The sequence below is a fragment of the Heliconius melpomene genome, chromosome 4 (assembly GCF_056956725.1).
Source record: "Heliconius melpomene rosina isolate 202511_hmr_F chromosome 4, ASM5695672v1, whole genome shotgun sequence".
Lineage (NCBI taxonomy): Eukaryota > Metazoa > Arthropoda > Insecta > Lepidoptera > Nymphalidae > Heliconius > Heliconius melpomene.
In genome coordinates, this window is record NC_140392.1 from 7,596,992 (window position 1) to 7,615,835 (window position 18,844).

The 18,844-nt window shown below is 32.6% G+C and overlaps 3 protein-coding genes across 3 annotated transcripts; 1 reads left to right on the forward strand and 2 right to left on the reverse strand.

Moving 5' to 3' along the window:
- Positions 1-410: 410 nt before the first annotated feature.
- Cbp80 (Nuclear cap-binding protein subunit 1) lies at positions 411-14,642 on the forward strand. The gene is made up of 10 exons (XM_085185012.1): positions 411-605; positions 680-1,461; positions 1,721-2,139; positions 2,382-2,519; positions 2,923-3,026; positions 10,228-10,475; positions 10,677-10,920; positions 11,091-11,206; positions 13,192-13,380; positions 14,003-14,642. The coding sequence occupies exons 1-10, from the start codon at positions 566-568 to the stop codon at positions 14,114-14,116; spliced, it is 2,394 nt and encodes a 797-aa protein (XP_085041138.1). The 5' UTR covers positions 411-565; the 3' UTR covers positions 14,117-14,642.
- LOC146539617 (uncharacterized) lies at positions 3,117-8,608 on the reverse strand. The gene is made up of 2 exons (XM_085185010.1): positions 8,483-8,608; positions 3,117-6,596 (listed from the first exon to the last, which is right to left on the reverse strand). Exons 1-2 carry the CDS (start codon positions 8,519-8,521, stop codon positions 3,303-3,305), a joined length of 3,333 nt encoding a protein of 1,110 aa, XP_085041136.1. The 5' UTR covers positions 8,522-8,608; the 3' UTR covers positions 3,117-3,302.
- Positions 14,643-14,739: 97 nt separating the features above from the next.
- Positions 14,740-18,552, reverse strand: fbp (fructose-1,6-bisphosphatase). Its single transcript, XM_085185016.1, has 6 exons — positions 18,086-18,552; positions 17,812-17,956; positions 16,589-16,695; positions 16,183-16,409; positions 15,437-15,615; positions 14,740-15,281 (listed from the first exon to the last, which is right to left on the reverse strand). Exons 1-6 carry the CDS (start codon positions 18,259-18,261, stop codon positions 15,099-15,101), a joined length of 1,017 nt encoding a protein of 338 aa, XP_085041142.1. The 5' UTR covers positions 18,262-18,552; the 3' UTR covers positions 14,740-15,098.
- Between the last annotated feature and the right edge of the window lie 292 nt (positions 18,553-18,844).

An 18,844-nucleotide genomic window follows, 5' to 3' on the forward strand; every position in this document is an offset into this window, starting at 1 on the left:
TGACAACAAAGACAGGTTGGGAAATTATTATCAAAGAATCACTTACAAGTGGTGCACATAACAATAATTGTAATTTATAAATCGAATAAAAATTGGCGAAAGGTATTTTAAGAAGTATTTTGGAACATTAATGGCAGTGACCATTAGAATAAAAAAAAACCAATTTAAATATTACTTTAAAAACATTTTAAAGCAGATACTGTAACTTGTAATTATTGTTTAAAAATCAATAATATTAACACTGACTTTTGGAAGAAATTGCTTAAGCAATGTTTTTATTTTTATTAGTGACTGGACAGACTGGCCATATGTGCTCTGACCACAGAGAATCATCTGCGAACTTCTGTGCACTGATTGCACTCAACCAGCTTTTGGGTTTGGTTTGAGTAAATGTATTCTGTGCCTTGGGTATATGTGTTCTGTGCTCAGCACCTCAGCTGTCAAACAGAGCGTCAACTTTGTAAATTGTGTTGACGATTGTTAATTTTCTTTACTATTTCTCTTATAAAATATTTTTGATTCCATTTTGGAATCTAATTTTAGCAAAATTGCTTCCTTTGAAACCATGAATCGTAGACGAGCTCATGAAGAAGAAGATGGATACGGTAATATATTGGAAAAATCAAATTTATAGGTTAAATTATATTCAAATCTTATAAAAATAGTATAATCGTTTCAGAGCGCCTTCATAGAAAACGACGCCGTGTATCAGAAAATCAAGAAATTGAAGACAGACTAGAATCTCTTATTTTACGAGTAGGAGAGAAAAGTAGTTCTAGTTTAGAAAGTAATTTGGAAGGCTTAGCAAGTGTATTGGAAGCCGATTTAAGTACATTTCGTGTGAAAATTTTACGTATTTTGACAGAATGTGCTATACGTATGCCAGAAAAATGTACCATCTATGCCACACTAGTTGGATTGTTAAATGCAAAAAATTACAATTTTGGTGGTGAATTTGTTGATTATATTGTTAAAACTTTTAAAGAAAACTTGAAAACTGGCAAGTGGAATGCAGCTCGTTATTGTCTGAGATTTATATCTGATTTAGTCAATTGCCATGTATTGGCAGCTTCATCTTTATTGACATTACTTGAAACCTTAGTAGATTGTGCTAATGAAGATAGTGTCCCTCAAGTCAGAAGGGATTGGTTTGTGTTTGCAGTACTATCAACTTTACCATGGGTTGGGAGAGAGTTATATGAAAAGAAGGAATCCCAATTAGACCTCTTACTTGTAACTATTGAAGTGTTTTTAAATAAGCGCAGTAAGAAACATTGGCCAGCTTTAAAAGTGTGGTCAGCAGACTCTCCTCATCTACAAGAGGAGTATTTAGATTGTCTATGGGCACAAATAAAAAAATTAAGGCAAGACAATTGGTCAGAAAAGCATATACCCAGACCATACCTTGCATTTGATTCCATATTGTGTGAAGCTCTACAACATACATTACCAGCCATACAGGTTATTTTTATTTTTACTCTTCATATTTTAGACAAAAAAAAAAGATGTGAATTATCACAATTTTTTTTGTCTTGTTCTGTATATTAAGAATAAATTAAAATTTAAATACCAGTTCAAAGAAATTAGGCAGAGGGAATCTAATGTTAACAAAACTGGTTTCTCAAATTTATAATTGCTTCTGTGCTTTGTCATATAGCCATAAAATAATAATCCACAATGGCATCTTACATTATTAACTGTAGATTTTATTCTCTTTTAGCCTCCACCACATAATGATGGCGATACATATCCAATGCCCAGGGTTATATTCAGAATGTTTGATTACACTGACTGTCCTGATGGTCCAGTACTTCCAGGAGCTCATTCTATAGAAAGATTCCTCATTGAAGAACATTTACACAACATAATAGAAGCATATCACTTAGAAAGGAAAGAATGTGCTGCCCAGCTTCTATGTTTTCCTTACAAAACAAAAATACCATTAGAATATTGTGTTGTTGAAGTTATTTTTGCAGAGTTATTTAATTTGCCAGCTCCAAGATATTTGGAGATATGCTATGGGTCTATTTTGATTGAGCTATGTAAGCTTCAGCCTTCTACTATGCCACAAGTGTTAGCACAGGCAACTGAGATTTTGTTCATGAGAATAGATTCAATGAACATTGCTTGTTTTGATAGGTAATATTTTATATTTATCTGTATATTACTATATGCACACAGGTGCTATGATATTTAATAAAAAATATCAATTCTTTACCATTATAAAATAAAAAATATTATATTTGTTTATTATTTGCATAAAATTTTAATGATTAACTTAGTGGTCATAGTGGCCATTTTCTTTCTTAATTGTGTAGTAACATTTACAAATGTTAAAAATGTTTTATTATCTTATAGTTATAAATAATATTTTGTTACAGATTAGTGAACTGGTTCTCATATCATATAAGTAACTTCCAGTACAGGTGGTCGTGGGAGGACTGGGAAGCTTGTGCCCAGTTGGATGCAGACCATCCCAAGCCTAGGTTTATTAGGGAAGTATTGGGGAAATGTTTAAGGTACAAAATATTTGATTATATTCTTAACATAATAAGAAGTTTGATTGTTATATAAATTGTGATGATTGCAAGTTCAATATCCAATTGGGGGAAAAATTATTTCATCACTTTCCTGAGACAAGTATTTAGTTCTGTTTCTCAGTAATCAATGTCTAAATATTGAACAGAAAATAAAAAAGGGAGAGTCTCCACACTAGGTTCCCTTTGCCATATGTGGGGATACAGTAGAAACTAGAAAAAAATGCAATTCATTACTTATTTACTTAAAATAATATATAAATAAATATAAAAAATATATATAAAATGGAAATAATTAATATAAGGTATCATATATTTTTAAACAAGAAAGTGAAATATAAATTGGAAATTATTTATTATAATAATATCTGAAATTTTTATGTAGGTTATCGTATCATCAGCGTATCAAAGATATGACTCCAGAATCATTATCTGCATTTGTGCCTCTGAAACCAGAACCTATATACAAATACTCTATGGAAGGCGCAGGTAAGAATTACATGAATAAAACATAGAAAAAATTATTTTATTTAATGTTTTATACAAAATAGTCTACAAAAGATTTTTATGCTATTATTATTGTGTTTTATAATATTAAAATTATAAAAAATATTGCTATTTTATCTTAACTAAAAATAAATATTTACATAGCGAAGGCAGCAAATGTGGCATGAGAGTGAAAATGGTTAAATGCCTCATGTTTGTTTGTTTTCATCTTATGACTTAATTTAAAGCTGCAATTAAATGATCTAATAAGAGTTCAGTCTATGACATGGCCATTAATTCTAAGAAACTGTAAGAATGAGCTTTAGGCTCACCTTCATCTTTGTATTGTAAATCGTCTGTAGTTTCTTTATCTTCTTCTGAATTAAAGCCTATATCATCATCTATGGAGGGAATTTTGCTTTCTTCGTAGTCGTCTTCGTCACTCTCACTGTCGTCCTCGTCGCTGTCTTGATCATTATTATCAATATCTTCATCATCTTGATTAACATCACTTTCTTCTTCACTGTACTCATTATCTATTAAAGATTCTTCTTCTTTGGCTTTTTTATCCTTAAATACTCCTAAAAAATCTTTAAGACCATCTTCAAATTTTGCGTAACTCTCGTGATTTGAACTTTCTTCCTGTAGTAATTCAGCTGTTGTTGTCTTATCATTTTCACTGAAACTATAATTCATAAAATCTTGTAAAATATCACTTTCAGTTGTTGTTATGTCTTTAACATTTTTTGGTGATATGAGATTAGGAATTAGTGCTGTTGCCGTTGTCGTCTCTGAATCTTCATTAGATGAGATCACTGTAGTCGATATATTTTGCTTTTTCCTTTTGCATTTACTTTTACTTTTTGGTGTTGTTGGATCTTCGACGTTGTTATTTGCTGTATTTTGACTAAGTGTGGGTTCAAAAATATATTCTGCTTTGTCTTTTGATTCCTCTTCGGAATCTATATGGTCGGTATTATTTTCTTCTCCTACTTTCTCCAATGGCATTACATTATTAGCTTCATATTGATCTACAGTTTCCTCATACATATTTGTCTGTGACGCTATTTCAGACATTTTCGTCGTAATTTCTGTGGGAGAAGTTCTTAATTTGTCAATATGATTTTCTCTTTCACGTTCTTTTTCTTCATCTACATATCTAGTAGTCGTAGAAGACACATAACCTTGAAAATTAGATCCCTTTCTTCTGTGTAAGTAAGACGAAGGAGCCATTGCCGTCGTAGCCGTTTGATTCTTTTGCATTGCGTTTGTACTCCACCTGTCATGTTTTAACGAGGTTCCCTTTAGCATTAATGTCGATTGTCTAAATCGGTTTTTATTTTTTGGTTGAGTTGTTGATACAGTCGGTTTGCTAGTAGTCGCTGCTTGTGTTGTTGCTTTCGTAGTTGTTGGTTTGGGGGTCGTGGTAGTAGTACTAGATGCTGTGGTTGCTGGAGAAGTTGTTGAAGTAGATGTAGATCTTGGTTTTGATGGAATTATTGGTGAGGAACTTGCTTGTAGTGTCAAATCATTTGTGGGTCTTCTTTTCAGGGTAATTTCTGGAGCGTTTGTTGTCGTTGTAGTTGTTGTTGTCGTTGTTATCCTCTTATGTTTCTTTACTTTTTCTTGTTTAGTGAATTTTGGTGGAGGTCGTGTACGTCTTTTAGGTTTCATAGTTGTCGATGTCGTGATTTCCCTTTCTGCTTCAGTAGTTGTTGATACTTTTTTCTGCGGGGTTGCTGTCGTTTTAGTTGTAGAAGTTGTCATAGGTGTAGTTAGCTCAATAGTAGGCATTTCTGTTTGAGGGTCAATTGGGGTAGTTTTAGTAAGTGACCCTAAAATATTTGCCCAAGCCATGTTTTCAATTTCTTCTTCAACGTTAATCTGAGCTGTTATTATATCTGGAACAGCACTCGTTGCTGTAAATCTATGATTTTTTACATTGTCATGCTTTTTCGGATGCTTTTTAGCTGTGGTGGACGGTTTTCGAACTTTGCTATCCGTCTTTTTATTCGTGTGAATAATGACACTTTTCTCGGAGGAAGCATCATCAGAAAAATTAATTTTCATTGGCCTAAAGTCCGTTTCTGAAAACAAATCTTCCTCAGGAGGTTGATCAACGATTTGTGGGCTGGGTCGGAAATCTTTTGGCTTATATGTTTTGTGTGGCTTAGAATTAACCAATTTTAAAGGTGGCATTGGTTTAAAAGGTTTTTTATCCATTGTCACAAACACACCAGGTGGTGCATTGTATACTGGCGGTCTTACATGGTCCGAAAAATAATTCACTTTAACTGGTGTGTTATATTTGTTGTACGTTTTGTGGAATCTAATTCCATCAGGTCTAAAAGTGTTATTTATATTTTCCATTGACATCGTATTTATAGATTCCGCAGATTGCTCCATAGGTGGTGAAATTGGTGGCAAAGGCGTAGGCAGTACAGCTGGGCGTGTTGTTTTTCCTATTTGACTTGATTCTTGTCTATGGTCATAAGGGTATTGAGCATATGGGATACTATTGGCAGTTGTTGGAGACCCTAGGAATTCTTGATATTGATATTGATTTGCATTTGTTGGTGGCGCTTGAAGCGGCGGACGAACATGTTTCATAGGTTGTGGTCTGTACGGATAAGGAATTTGTTGATGTGCGTCAACTGGTATTCCTACGTGACCTATTTTTGAATATTGTGTGACCCCTTGTGGAAAGTAAGAATTTTGCTTATATTTTGTTGTAGGCATTTCATATGATCTATCGTCGTCGTCTGAAAACAATGACGAAAATATTCTCTCTAAACCTGAAACGTGCTGTTTTCTACCTACAAATTTAGATGGTGCTATATTTTTGTGAACCCATATTGCTCTCTCCGGTCTCGAGACTTGAGGTTGTGGGAATCTATTATATTCTTTTCGATTCTCAAATATTTTAGCAGGAGAACTTTCCTTTACAGTAAATGTTCTTATTGGATTCTCATAAGGTTTTCTTTGTTTTTGAGGTGTTTGTGATATAACAGAAAAGGTTAACTCGTAATGATATTTTCCTGGAGACATTTCCTGATCCCTTTGTCTGACACGTTTCACAGACCAAAATGCTTTGACGTCTTGTAAGCAATTATTTTGACTGCATTTTTCTTTCGTCCTCTCATCTTCAGCAAAGCGGAAACCTCCGTTACGTTCCAAGAGGCGTCCTTTTGCCATGATCGTGACGTCGCCGAAGGAAGCCGGTTCCTCTTCTGGTATTCTATCAAATGGTGCCGATTTGATTTTGTCCCATAAATCGTGATCATCGATCTCTTTAGAATCGTAACCGTTGGGTTTACTATTTGGAGATATGACGTCACCTTTGGCAATAAGCTGGTCGATTTTATCTCTTACTAGCGTTAAATATACGCTGTGTTTTAGCGCGTCCTCCCAGTAGTGGGCTGGCACGGCGGCCACTGTTGGGGGCGCTGATGTTCTGAACGTTTCGTGCAATGTTCCAGCGCGGTTGTCCCTTCTGTCGTGGTGCCATTCATTAAGCGGGATCGGCGTCGGTCTGAAGTCATCAAACTGTGCCCAAACATCTTCTCTTTGTATCTGAAAAAGTAATTACAGTAATTAAATACAAATAAAGCGAATACTAATAAGATATTAATGCTCGATTGTAATTGCTGAAAAAATATTTAAATATGCGTTCGAAAGTAAAATGGCGGTTGGCGGGAAAGTGCGCGCTCGGATGGCGTGCGGCGACCGTTGCGTGCTTCACAATCCAACCCTCGCGACGCGATTTTCCAATAGACTAATACAGTTTAAATTTTTCCGAACTCATATCGAGTGATTGTAATTTATTAACTTTATGTACCTATATATCCTTATTTGAATATTCATTATTTATTAGTCAATTCAATGTAAAAAAAAATATCCGTATTCGTATTCGTTTTAATTATTTTGCTTACTCAATGTAGTTGTGTATGGTACTGTATTTATGTCATATTGCACTATTTTTGATAAATTTAATCTGTTAACTAAGTATAAACAAAATATTTATTAATAGTCAACGAAAGCGTTATTAATATATTAAGTGTTAGAAGCTCCTTGCGGCGCTACATAAAGTTATCTTAGAAGATACGATCTGGGCCTAGATGTGTAAGAGCCGTGTAGCTTGTAATATTACTCACAATTTACATTCGATTTTAATTTCAAGGGCGGTATTAATTGTTTCGCTTAAATCGTTTTATTTAAGCGCTTATAGAATTCCATAGCCAAATGGCAAAAACGGAATCCGTATAGATTCGTAATTGTAAGTTTCATAATTGAAAAAATCCGTAAAGGTTATTTGCCATTTTATGTAATACAATTATTTATTTATTTATTTATTAGATCCACTAATTATGACAACATTACACAATGAGAAAGGAAACAAATACAAAATAAAACTTAGGGTGGATACAGTATGCTAGCTAATTACAAAAAGCCGTTAGGCCGTTTAAAATTTCAATAAACAAAACACAATTTACTAACTAATGCAGAATAGATTAAAAATATATTGTTACATAAAATATTAAATTAATATTTCAATAATATATATAGAAAAATAATTAATTAATAAAAATATATATTTTTAATAACTTACTATAATCTAAAATGCTTAAACTATTATTATTATTATAAACATAAATTGGTTAAAAATCGTGGGTGCACAGATATTATGATAACCGTGTCTATTGGCCCACATTCCTGGGAAAATCTCATATAGAGACAATGCTTCGAGGTCGGTGCTCCGTGATATTGATCTTCACGTGTGATCAGCTTTATTGTTAAAGGGCGTTCTTTATCATAATATCTGGACATTTTTGCGCTATTCATGCGTTTTTTGGAGCATTTACGTTATTGTTGTGTATTTTTTTGTTTGATATTTGCTAGGTAGGTAGAGGGAACCTACGGTTAAGATACCCTGTTCCTCATTTTTGGCTTTAAAGCGTAAAAGCTCGAAAGTGTATGTTGACCACCACTCAACAGTGGTGGTACTCAACGCCGCGCTTTATCTATCAGAGCGGGGCAATTAATATAATTTATTAATCATTCCCTCGAGTAGAATTCGAACTGAAAGCTTCCCGTTTACAGTAAGATGCTGTGTTGCCCCATTATGGCCTCTAATATTTGAAGTTTTTATAAATACAAGTTGCTTGTTAATTTAAAACAAATTGAATATCTGTCTATTCTGAAATGTAATTATTTTGAAAAATTTTTATTTTGACATTTAATCTAAGACTATTTTCTAATAACATTTTTCTAACATACATTTGTTAAATTTACAAAATATTTTTACATCTTTATATAAATATACGAGTATATTAAAACTCATAATATCTATAATCCCATAAATAAATAGCACCAATATTAGATGAAACTAGCATTTTCAACATGACAGAGTACAGTAGTGAAAAGCGATTGCAACGTATAATTTAGTTGATTATACTTACAATTAGTGTAAAGAAAACGCACAGTAATGTGGACCGCATCTTCGATCATTCCTCTGCACGATATCGATATATATTTATTTATTTATTTACCACTAGTATAGAACGCGTACGGCGCCAGAGCACCGGCCAGCGTGGACTGACTGTGGCTATGTAGAGTGCTATATCTAACCCCACTTTATACGGAAAATTGTATAGATTTTCTTGATTTATATGTATCTATCTATATATATCTTAAAAAATATATTTGGAAAATGTTATAAAAATGATTGTCGCATGTCTTTATATTATGTAGTCTTGAAATTGATTGACACTAAACAAATGATAGGTAATTTATTTTCTAAGTTCGTTCCTGTTTCGTTTTATTAATAGAAGCATATTTTTTAAATTTAATATGAATAAATCGTTTTGTTTTCTGCCAAAAGAATTAATTGGCTTTTTATAGGTCATTATTTATTTAATGACCAATAGTGCTAAAGCACTCCTCGTTAAGAAATAATAGATACGATCTCACCAGCAATCAACGCATCTACAGACAATACTGTTAGTGTTGTAACACCATAACCGATGGAGGAAATTGCGATTGCGTTTTGTATCTTCATATGTAATGGTTTTAATGATATATGTGTTTATACTGAATATAATTTGTATTTTTTTTTAGATATTTAAATTGTTTTTTGTCTTTATTTTGAATCGTCTTTTTTATATAAAATTTTCAGTAGCTCTTCAGGTTGTCATAAATATAATCTTTAATATTCTTGAATAGGTCGACACGTTTTGATTAAAAAACAGAATAATAATATAAAAAACAGAAATATTTCATATTTTCATTTGTTCGCCCTGGTGTCGAAGCAAAGCGCGCGGCTTTGAGTTGTGCCACTCAACACGCAATTCCCTCCCAGGTTTCCTCTGCCTACCCGTGTGCGGCATACAGCATGAAGCTGATAGAGTATGAATAGTTAATCTACCATATGGTCCTATTTGTATTAAAAGTTAACGCCCTCATACCGTCGTGATATCGTATTCAATTTTTTACAATACAAAAGTAATTTACAATTACATAAAAATAAATTTAATGTAAAAATGATCAATGAATATATTAAATGAAGGAAATCATGAACGACATTATAATAACGAAGACAATTGGAATGATTTGAAACCAACATTAAAATACCTGAAAACATCGTTCGGGCACGCGACGCGAGATGGAAAGTGGCCGCGGGGTTTCGCTGTGATATTTCATACGATTACATATATAATAGGTACCTACCTATGCTACCAGAATTGTCTGCATTATTCTTTATTTGTGATTACCAATTTTAAGTTCTTGTAATGATATAAATAAATTTCTGGTGGTTCGTCATTATTTTTGTTCCGTGAAAGTTCAGATTATTTTGAACGAAAGCTATTATTATGTTTTTACATATTTCATCGCCATAAGGATATTTAAGTCAGCGTTAAAGATAAATAAATTTTACATAAATATTAATATAGATATACGTTTAATTATTAATAATGTATACTAATACATATAAAGCTGAGTGGTTAAGTGCACGTACCTCAGGATCTAATTTAAAAAATGTATTGTTTTGGATAGCCCTTTTATCGAGGAAGACTATACCTAGGCTATTTTACAGCACAATAATCGTTTAGATGTAACCATTATACCCGCTAAAGTGTTATATGCCTTTAAAAACTTTAGTTCTTTTTAAAGAACAAAATATTTATTAGAATACATTTCTCCACAGCCTCCCTACCCGGTACTGAAGCAGCATACCAGCTAGTTACATGTGTCCGTAACAAATGCACCCCCGAGGAGGCTTTGAACGTGTTACGTGAGCTGCCCAATCCTCTCCGCGAAGGAGACACGAGCGCCGCCCACACCGCCTACAATCCTTTAAAGATCGATGTTTTCGTACAAACTCTGTTGAATCTTGGCAGCAAAAGTATTTCTCATAGTTTTGCAGCTATATCCAAATTTCATTATGTTTTTAAGGTAATTTTGTATGTTGAACTTTAAAATTTGCTTTTAATGTTTTATTCGAAATTTTAAATGCTGTATATTCGTCTAAAAATATTAAACTATTACTTTTTTGTTGAATTTTACTATTTTATGATGGCTATTTTAGCATTTTAATAGTTTTAGTAGAACATATTACACAAAATTTAACATTTTTTTCTCTTCTTTCCAAAACAGATACTAGCAGAATCGGAGGAAGCTCAAATCTGCGTACTCCGTAACGTATGGGAAGTATGGCAGAGACATAGCCAGATGGTTTGCGTATTGGTCGACAAGATGCTTAAAACACAAATAGTGGAATGTAGCGCAGTGGCCACTTGGTTGTTCTCTAAAGAAATGGCACCTTTCTTCACGCACAGCTGTCTGTGGGAGATATTGCATTTGACGATCGATAAGATGAATAAGCATGTGTCGAAGTTGAGTGAGTGTGGTTTTTTTATTTTGTTTGTTGTTATGTTCAAAGTTGGGCAAATATAAATGAATAAAAGTATTAGTTTGGTCACTCCCTTCATTCTCTCACCAAAATTGAATACTTTAAATATTTAGTAGTAGAATTGGTATTATATTAATTATATTTTTATAACTTTTTAGGTAAAGAGCTTCAAGAAGCAAGAGAAGCATTAGCCAGAGCAGACTCCAGCAGCTCAGACTCTGAGGACGAGAGCGGGAGCAAGAAAAAGAAAGATCAGGACAAGCCGACTGAAGAAGTAAGTTATTTTAACTTTACGCCGTATTCTGTATTTAGTAGAAAAAAGAAGAGGGAACTTCGTTTTTTAAGATTTATTTTTTTTATTTCCCCACTCATCGCCTTATCTTCGAAGCACTATGTGTTGAGTCCTTTAGTCTTGTACCAGAGCACTATGGGAAATCGAGGACTGTATCAGATCAAAAAACGATAACTTTTTTATTTGTTAAGATAAACAATTGAATTTTTGCACAAGCATAAAGTATGAAATAGTGCGTTAGGTGATGTTCAGATATTATACTTTTATTGGAGAATATATATATAAAAAAATAATGAAAAGAAAAGTTTTCAGTAAATAATAGTAAAAATGTATAATTAAATTAGTTTATTATTATTCCCGACTGCTAAGAAAGGGTTATGTTTTTCTCGCGTATTTTGTATGTATGTATGTACGTATGTATGCAATATTCTTTATTACCTTGTATCTCCAGAACCGCTGAACGGATTTATATAATTGAGGTATCGTTATATTCGCTTTAGCAGCCCAAGTGTTCTTAGATAGTTGACGTTAAAATATAATAATCATGGCGGCTGTGGGACGCCATTGGACTTAGTGAAAAAAAATTTTTGGTTTCGAATACCACAATATGGGTATCAAATTCAAGAGCTTAACACGAGGATTTCAAAAAGGTATATCATGATTATCATTACCATAATGAATCCTAACAAAAATTTGAAAAATAAAATAATATTTATTAAAAAACAAACACCCCGACTGCATAAATCTAAAAAGAAATTAACAAGCCCAATAGTTTATTAGGATGAACAATCGGGACCTATAAGTAATTTTTTAATCAATAAAATCTTTACTAGGAACCTCAAATAATTTAAAGAGGTGCTAATTCTTCTCCTATTGAATGTAAACCCTGCATCTTCAATGTATGGGAGTAATAATTCACGCTTGAAACACTAAAAGTATTCGTCATTTTGAAATTTAGTGAAAACATTTAATAATCAAACGTCTGTTAGTAATTTTATTACTGATTTGTAATAGTTTTTTTAAATTAATTCACTCTTCATATAATTTCATAAATGAGGGTAGTGTGAATAAATAATTGTGCAAAATGTGTGTAAAACGTCCTTTTATCAATAAATAACAATAATTTTATGGAAATTTACCGCAATCTGATCAATTAAATAGTAAAACATTAGAAACTGCAATAGATAGAGTTTTCGTGTCCCCTGACTTGTGTCATAGTTTTCGTGATAACTTCTCAGTCTGCAGGTCTCTGCAGCAGATTTTTGATAAATGTTATTTATGAATATCTGGACTATAAAACAATATCAAATATAACGCGTCAGGAGACGTCGGTAACTGTTAAAAGTCTCGATGAACTTTAAACACGTACCTTTTTTCTCTTCACTTATTGTTAATATTTTTTATAAAAATATAGTCACGATATCCATAATATAATAATTGTTTTAAAATCTACATACTATGGGCTTTTCAAAAACATATAACACTTTATACCTATTTGCACATTTTTTTAAGGAAATTATGTTTAAAGTATCAAAGTGAACTACCTGAAATAGACATTCTCACGAATGACAATTTTTCACGATGAATAAATATATATTCCAAATGTAATTCACGAAAAAATAATTCATAACATTAAAGTTCCACTCTTATACTATTAATTAAAAAAAAATAGGGCGTCAGGGACGACTTTGAAAAAATGACTTTTGATCTGCCGTTGTTCTACCATTGTCCTTAGTGCAGAGCCAGAAAAAGAATTTAATCATTCCCCTGAGCAAGAATAAAAACCACCGGCATTGTGTGTTGAGTGGCGGAATTCAACGCTGCGCGTCGCCTTGTTACCAGAACGAGGAAATGAAACAATTTATTGTTTATGAGATTTTAGGATTGGGATATTGATGATTGGGTTTAGGATTAGAATATTGGTTATTGGGCTTAAGATTAGAATATTGATTATTTCTGTACATCAGGCTGTAGAGCGCATGGAGGAGCGCCTGGAGATGGCGCACACGGATCAGAAGCGTCTCTTCCTCATAGTGTTCCAGCGGTTCATAATGATCCTGTCGGAGCACCTCGTGCGCGCCGACACGGACGCACGCGACCCGCACACGCACTGGTACCGCGCCACGCTGGCCAGGTTACGGCAGGTCTTCCTTTTGGTAAGTTGGTAAAGTTGTAGCTAATTTTCGATTTGTATTTGTGGCTTTATGCTTTAAATTGTAAATGTGTTTCTTTTATGCGGAATGGAATTGAGTAAAGATTAAGAGCTAAAGGTGGGCTTATTGTAAAGATTGGTGGGCAAAGTGAATTTTGTTAACTAGCTATCCTTGTATTCTTAGTAAATTATATTTACAGTTGGGTACAGCTTCCCATGCTTTTCCGAATAACTTGTTATATTTAAATTGTTTTTCTGCTCTGGCAGAACAATCATTAGGATGGAAATCGCAGAAAGAAATAAAATAATAATAATTGACACTAGGTTTTCTTTGCCTACCACTTCATGGGCGACAAGACGTTCAGATGAAAACTAAAATTATATATCTAAGAGTAATAACCGGAGTTGGTGGTGAATAGATTAAGTGCAATAAGTTACAGCCTCGATACACCTCCTTTTTATTGATGATATTGATATTTTTATTAAAATTTCTTAACGGATATGCATAAAAAATATTTGTATTATTGAAAAAAATATATATAAACTTAACGTGGTTAAACAACATAATTTATTTACAAGCTAATACGAGTAATTACAATTGATTTTGGATACTGTTTTTTTCCCAGCATCACGAGCAAGTTCAGAAATACAGCAGCACATTGGAAACTCTTCTGTTTACGCAAGACTTAGATCCTCACATTTTGGACGTTTTCCACCAATTCGTTGCTCTTACCGCATAATTATATTTGTTCATTCGTTCGTTTATTTATAATAATTAAAAAATATAATAGTACCAATATTTTATAATGAAATACTATTTTACCTAGCCTGGCCGGTAAATGTTATCCTGGAAATTAATCATGAAGCATCGAAATAATATAAAAAAAAAATAATAATAATATAGCATATTTTCTTTTATTATTAATCTTTCTGTTTTATTTTAATTATTGTTCCAATTTTGGTTTTTTCACCCATCCTTCCAAGAATTCATTGAATTATAAACACAAAATTTCATCCAAATCGGTCCAGCCGTTCAGGAAGTGTAGGGTAACAAATAAAACACAGTATGATCGACTATTAAGTACGTAGCATATGTACTCGTATTTACGTACATTTTCTTTAAGAAATATTTTTTAGATGAAAATTAAAATAATTTCTTTATGCTGTATACTGACGACCTATATAGTTTTGTCTTTGACTTATATATAATGATAAAATGAATAAAGCCTTAGTTGTAAATAAATAAAAGTATAAGTGATTTTTAAACATGGTTTTATTTCTTGTATTAAATTGTATATAAAATAAATTTATTATATATTTGTATTTGTATACTGTTATTGGAAGACTTAAATACAAAAATGCTTAAATTAATTCGGTTTAAAGATCTTTATATCAACAATGTCATATATGATGAGAAATGAAATAAAAAGAAGCATTATATAACAGTCACACTAACAAAGAGTTAATATGAAGTACGTAAATATAAAATGTCAAAAAATTGTAGTATATAAAATAAAATATAGTAATTAAACTACAAAATCATTACGCTTAATACATTTCATAGTTGGTATATGGTATTATGAAAAATTATAATTGATAGAACAGTCAGTCTCAATAACATTTTCGATTCACATTAGTTAGATAAGTATTAATTTTAGTAACAAATGCTTGCTAAAAAAATATAAATTTATCCCTAAACATGTAGGTACATAAAAATCCACATTAAAAGTAATTAAGGAACTTCAATAATTCTTCGACATCGCCTTTAGAGCCCAAATAGCATGGGGCCCGTTCGTGAATAGTTGCAGGTTTGATGTCCAGGATGGGTATCGAGCCGTTGGTAGCGAGACCACCGGCCTCGGTCACTAAGAACGCCATTGGGTTACATTCGTAGAGAAGACGCAACTGGAAAATAGTTATTTATTTAGCTTTATGTTGTACCCTGCGCTATATCCTTAATCACTTCGTTATATTGAAGTTCTTTACTACATTACCCTAAATTATAATATGTGAATAATTTTTATTCACACGAGACTTTAAAAATTGAATATTTGACTTACTTTTCCTTTTGGAGCAGACTTTGTAGCCGGGTACATGAAAATACCACCGTATTTAATAGTTCTGTGCACATCAGCTACCATAGAGCCTACGTATCTAGCACCGTAGGCTTTACCAGTTTTAGGTCTTTTCTTTTCTTCTATATAATTTATTAAACCTTCTGACCATTCTGCTGCATATCCTGTAATAAATTGAGAGTTGTGTATAGACTTAATAAAACGTTAATCTTATTAGTTAATTCGAACTACAATGTAATCTAAGTAAACTGAAGCACATAAAGATCACATGTATGGATGTGAGATCAATTGTGTGGAGTGGAGCCTTTATTTGGAGCTCGGAGCTGCCAAAACCCTTAAGTCTGTCTCTGCCTTTGGTATTATTTTGTATAATTTAAAGAATGACTGACAAAAGAATGGATAAAACGATTTATGAAACAAGAGTGAGTTGTAAGAGAAGCAGGAAGAGACCTCGTTCAATCAACGAAAACGCAGTATCGATGATACTAGAGAAAGTCACGTAAAACGCATGAGGTCTCCTGGAGCACATATACGAAGAAGCTGTTGACAATGGACAAAGCGAAAGAGGTACAGATATACCGAGCGTATGATGCTCCGTTCAGTCTAGCTATAGCGTGAAGCTCGAATAAACTCGGATTCTACAATTACAATTATTTAGGACAGTTGCTTTGTATTTAGTGACATAAAAAATAGACATTTAAAAAAGATATCTTCTTAGAATAGTTATTTACCTTCATTTATAGAGTAAATCTTGCCCTTCTCCGGTATTCTCATATTAGGATCAGTCAAAATGAATTCTCCGATGGATGGATCGTACATGAATCCGTTGACGCCTTTTCCTTTTCCCAAGGATATAACGAGCATGGTCGCTGATCCATACAATGCGTACCCAGCTGCAACCAGCTCATTGCCGGGACGGAGGGCGTCTGACTCTGAAGGCTCTCCGTTTGAGGTTTTTCTAAAATTATGTTTTTATTACTTCTTAATAATATTTTCTTCTGAAGATTATTTAAGACATTTGATAATAAAGACGTTAACATTATCAGCTTCAAGTTATAGCCATCAAACAGGAAGGTAGGCAGAGGGAACCTCACTAGGGTCCCTGTTAAGGGGCGTTAATATTAATTAAAGACTAACTTGTAGATGGCAAAGATGGAGCCAACAGACACGAGACAGTCGATGTTGGAAGAGCCGTCAAGTGGATCGAAACATACTACGTATTTTCCTCGCCTTTCGGTTTCAACCTGTAACATGAAGTAATTATGCATGACTTAATGAAGACATTTATAATACAAATATGTGAGACAATTTGTCGTTGAAATCAAATTATGGATCTGAAAATATCAATGATTCTACTCATCGACATTAAAATAGCAAACGTGTTACGTTATCCCATATCTAAGTATGTGCGTGGAAACTGCGTGGAGCCTCGCAAAAACTCGCGGCGAGTCTTCAGAACCCTCCTGTGAGGATAGGCAAAAGGAAACCAGAGTAAAGATGCTCCGTTTCCACTTAAACATTTCCGTTGCCCACTTTCTACCAAATTCTGGAGTCATTGCTTGTTAAATGACGGAACTTTATATATTTTTATCAGAGCGAGGAATTGAACATATTATATGATTCATCTTCTCGTGCAGGAACCGAACCCATAACCTGTCACGTTTACAGTTACACGGTTGCGAAATTAAGGTTAAACTTAAACAGACAGAAGTCTCAAGTCACCTATGGACTGCAAGAACTGGATTACCATTACAATAATAAAATCTACATAAGTAAATGTTAAATCGATGTTGATAGATTTCCTTGTTTTTGTCATATTTTACAGAACATTTTACAAAACTTGTTTTTAATTATTATTACGCGTATAGTTTTACGAAATGCTAATCTAGTGGGTGTGTTTCGCCTGATTATAAATAAACAGGTTATCAAAAACTTTGTTTATTTAAAGATAATAAGTTCATGACCTTGGTGTGAGTTGATAATTTAAATAAATTAAAATTTCGTTGGTTAATGTAATCTTTAAAGTACAATAATAATATGGTTGAAATTATTTTACAACTTGCATGAAAAAAATGGTTGGATACAAAGTTCAATTGAACATAACAACGACAAAATTATACATAGTACTTATTAGAGAAAGCAAACTTTTTTTTGTTTAAATTCAATCCTATGTAAAATAGTAACCTATTGATAATGCAATTAAATAGGCTAAGTAAATGAATTTATAATAAATTATTTTGATATTTATAATTAATGCAAAATTTTTGTTTAACATAGGACGAACAATTAGTTATGAAAGAATTTTATTTCTATTGTTTTTTTTTTAATTTTAATGGACTAGTGATGTACCTATCGCTTACCTGTAAAACATTCGGATTTTCTTCAGACACCAACAGACAGGTGGTGAAAGATGATTTGAGCATATTGATGAAGAGATCGTTGGAGAGAACATCCAGTTTCTTGACTTCTTCGCCTTGGACGTTAGTATCTCCGGAGATTCCATGACTGTAAAAAAATAAAAAATATACTTTGTATGTAAATGTTTTATCTGTTCACATTATTAAAAAAATATATATATTTATATTTTAAGTGAAAGTCTATTATTAACTTAAAGTAATTATAAAGTAAACTAACAGTTTAGCTATGCCGGCTTTCCTCACAGCTGTTTGTATCGCCTTCACCGCTGTTTGTATGGAATTTAATAGCTGTGTTAAATCCCCTGTAGCCGTTGGTGCTGTTCTTTGCTGAGCCAAAACCCAACGGGTTAAGGTCATAGCATTTACGTCAAAGGCCGGCCCTTGTTGTGACATTTTATAAAACTAAATATATAAAAATTATACGGCAAAAGCGACAAGCGCACTCAACTGATATCGCGGTACTGGGCAAGTGGGCAATATAAACTTCAGGCAGTGAATGTATCTTAAGTTTTCGTTTCTATAGTAATATGGAATGTGAAAAAAATGTAGCGCTAGTGACGTATATGTTGCCGCTCAACTTATATCTATTATTAATCAAACTTGTTTTTGTAACATTTAAATTAAAATAATTTAATTTATATCTTAAAATGTAGTTAGTTAGAGTATATATTTCAATATAACCTTAAAGTGGGTGTGTGTATGACGCAATTTAAGTGATCTATGTAAGAGAAAAAGAAGACATTAGTATTTTTAGCCTTTGTAGGCATATATAAAAGATATAGTTGGAAGTTAGTTAAGTTTTTTTTTTTTAGAATACATTTAATGTTCTAAGTGAAACACCAAATACCGAATTAGCACCTTTTGTAGAAATATGTAATAACGATGATAAATCAAATCGCAAAAGTTTTTCATGTATTTAATTCTTTCATGTATTTAATTTCAGTATGCCAAAAAATAAATATTTAAAATATAATAC